Source organism: Cucurbita maxima, unplaced genomic scaffold, assembly GCF_002738345.1.
Source record: "Cucurbita maxima cultivar Rimu unplaced genomic scaffold, Cmax_1.0 Cma_Scf00035, whole genome shotgun sequence".
NCBI classification, from domain to species: Eukaryota; Viridiplantae; Streptophyta; class Magnoliopsida; order Cucurbitales; family Cucurbitaceae; genus Cucurbita; species Cucurbita maxima.
In genome coordinates this window covers 1,862,602-1,865,836 of record NW_019272051.1, presented here as the reverse complement: position 1 = coordinate 1,865,836, position 3,235 = coordinate 1,862,602, and the positions used below count along the sequence as shown (strand labels likewise).

At 33.6% G+C, this 3,235-nt stretch overlaps 1 protein-coding gene across 6 annotated transcripts in view; it reads left to right on the top strand.

The window, feature by feature from the left end:
- LOC111467871 (cyclin-L1-1-like) overlaps positions 1 to 3,235 on the top strand; it is a 9,286-nt gene that overhangs the window by 4,069 nt on the left and 1,982 nt on the right. For all 6 annotated transcript variants that reach the window (XR_002714623.1, XR_002714624.1, XR_002714622.1 and 3 more), the window contains 3 exons: positions 184 to 324; positions 623 to 792; positions 2,887 to 3,160. Coding sequence is in view for 3 of the 6 variants with exons in the window: in XM_023112954.1 (XP_022968722.1) it covers positions 184 to 324; positions 623 to 792; positions 2,887 to 3,160 (585 nt within the window). In the remaining 3 variants the exon portion in view is untranslated. The remainder of the gene's footprint in view (positions 1 to 183; positions 325 to 622; positions 793 to 2,886; positions 3,161 to 3,235) is intronic.

The window sequence follows — 3,235 nt, the reverse complement described above, 5'->3', positions numbered from 1 at the left end:
AAAAAAAAAAAAAAAAAAAAAAAAAAAAAAAAAAAAAAAAAAAAAAAAAAGAGAGAAAAGAAGTCAAGGTTGTACATTTTGATTCCTTTTTCTTTTAAATTTATTTTTAATTCTTATGATATGTTTCTTATAAAAAAAAAAATTCTTATGTGATGCTTTTTGTTTTATGATACTTTCTTGCAGAAAGTTGCTTCTAGTTGTGTGTGGCTTGCTTCAAAGTTGGAGGAAAACCCTAGGAAAGCCAGACAAGTCATTATTGTTTTTCACAGAATGGAATGTAGGAGAGAGAACTTATCGATAGAGTTCTTGGACCCTACTCTCAAGGTCTCAATTTGATCTTTTTATCCTCAGTTTCCATTTTTGAATCTTAGGATCCGTATTTTCTTCTTTTTAAATCGAAGTGTTGGTCGTTCATTGCACAAAAAAGGGGGGAAAAAAAAAGGTTTGAAATCATTGTTTTTATGTCCTATAAAATCATTTGGAATCTAGCTTTGCTAATATATTCACATATATTGATTCTGTCCACTTCTTGGCTAGTAATTTTTAAAATTAACTAACCTCCTAGTTTTTTTTATTTATAATGTTATTCAACATTTTAATTATTTTGTTTTGTTTCATATAGAAATACGCAGACTTGAAGACGGAGTTGAGCAGAACTGAGAGGCATATATTGAAAGAGATGGGTTTCATTTGTCATGTTGAACATCCGCATAAATTCATATCTAATTATCTTGCAACCCTTGGAACACCTCCAGAACTGAGGCAAGAAGCTTGGAATCTAGCCAACGACAGGTATCATAATAGTCAGAAGTTTAATCAAAAGTTTCATTTCCGTGTTAATTTTCATTAAATTGCTTTCGAGTTACAGTTAACACAGTTAATCCTATTAAACATTGATTCAACTATTTGTGTACTTCTCTTTTCCCTCAGTTCAAGGTGGTGGAAATTGGAGATATTAATTAGGCATTCTCAGATTAAAAAGATCGCCCTCTTACTGTAGTAACTCACTGTTCTTTACTTCTTTTGAGAGGTTTTAACGTAGAGTTTGTCAATATTAGAAGTCACTTTGATTCAGGTTTTCCATTTTAAAAAATTATCTTTATGACTAGGATCAGTAATTGACAAGGAAATAAAAGTAGCACATGTTCAAAAGGTTATTTTTGGGAACGTAGAGCTAAATCATTGAGTTTGATTGGAAATTTAGATTATGTCGTAAGGGTTGCCTTGTTTATATTGCATATGTTGTGTGCATGTACGCATTGCATCTCTACATAGATACATTAAATTGGGAGATTGTTATTTGGTGAATAGAAATATAAGTTACAAGTTTAGTTCTCCAACTTTTTAGTTGTTTCTATTTAGTTCCTAAACTTCACAAATGTCTAATAAGTTTTTGAACTCTTAATTTTGTGTCTAACAATTTTAGGTCATTAACTTATTCATCATTTCTTAAATTTCACAGACCTCCTAGACAACAAAATAGAAAGTTTAGGCATAAAATTCATTTTTTTTATAAGAGACAATTTCATAGAGGTTTGAAATTTACATAAAGGATGTGTTATCCATGACGATTCAAGGGATCTTCCCAATTTACAATGGGGGAGGGATGACTATAGGAAGCAAAAGTATCAGACACTTTATACCAAAATATAGTGTGGTAAACAACATTGTCAAAGAGATTGGTATAAGTATGTGTCTTCTCCGTGAATGCTCTTTCATTTCTTTCTTTCCGTATATTTTTTTTATAAAAAGCTATAATGAGGTTTTTCCATAGCTGGGCTTTTGCGCTCTTGAAGGGGTGGTATGCTAAAGGCCATGTTCAATAACTCTTTTACCTCCCTAGGAAAAGTGAGATGCCATCCAAAGACATTAAGAATTCTTGTCCGTAAATTATGAGCGTGTACCCTTCATAAATAAGTAGTTTTGTGATTCATTGTCTTCCTTGTGTAATGAGCACCAACTTGGAAATAGAGTTATGTAGAACATTCTGATTTTGTAGATTTTCACTTGTGCTAATGGCTTTATGTGCTATTTTCCATTGGAAAATTTTCACCTTTTTGGGGGTTATTTCCTTTTCATTTTGTCTTGGCTGGTGTGAGGTTTATTGCTTCTACCTTTTCTCCCATGTACCTGCCGAAATTCTTAGGAGGTCTTGGGTGTGGTCATGGTGTTTGAGTTTACTTTTAATCTACTGGCCAACTTTGCTTTTAACCTCAATAGTTAAACTTGTTTTCATTGAGTATTATTTTTGTTTTTTAAATATAAAACTGAGAAACATATATTCATACCGACAAAAGGAAACTTAAGAGCAAGGCATAGTGAGAACCCCTTCCGAGAAAGCAATATTACAAAAAACCCTTTCAGTTTCTAATAATCAAGGCAAGGCTATAAAAACACCACCAAGATGGAAAATAGGGCGGTTGATAGACTATGAGCTACTTGGCTGGAGTTTGGTCATTTGTGTGGGAGTCTTTTAGAATAGTAAGACTTGAGAGATTGGACTGAGTAAGACTTGGCATTTGTATATTTGTGTCAACGAACCTTTGGGCTCTCTCTTGTGCTTGCATTTCTGTGAAAGAAGCTTGAGTTTCATCTTAGTCTACTGAGAAAAAAAGTTAAAATATTTTTATCCTAGCTGTGAAGCGAGGTGTGACACCTAATTTAGTTTTATTTGGCCTGCTTCTATCCGTTTTTTGTGTGTTTATATGGTCCATTTAACCGTTAATGGAAATAACCTAGCTTTGGGAATATGGCATACGTGTACCTCACGTACCTGATGGTGTTAACCAGGATAAAACTGGCAATAAAATGTTTAGAATTTATGTAGATATTCTTATATATCCTATGAGAAAATTTGTTAATTTAATTTTTTATTATATGGAACAGTTTGCGTACAACCTTGTGCGTTCGATTCAAGAGCGAGGTTGTGGCTTGTGGGGTTGTATATGCTGCTGCTCGTAGATTTCAAGTACCCCTTCCTGAAAATCCACCTTGGTGGAAGGCATTTGATGCAGACAAGTTGGGAATTGATGAAGTCTGTCGAGTTTTGGCACACTTGTATACCCTTCCTAAGGCACAATATATCCCAGTCTGCAAGGATGGAGACTCATTTACATTTTCTAACAAGTCATGGGATTCACAATCTCTTCCCGTGACCAAGGTGTTTTAATTTTTTTGCTATGCTTATTATATATATACTTTTTTTTATTGTTTCTTCACCCCCCCCCCCCCCCCC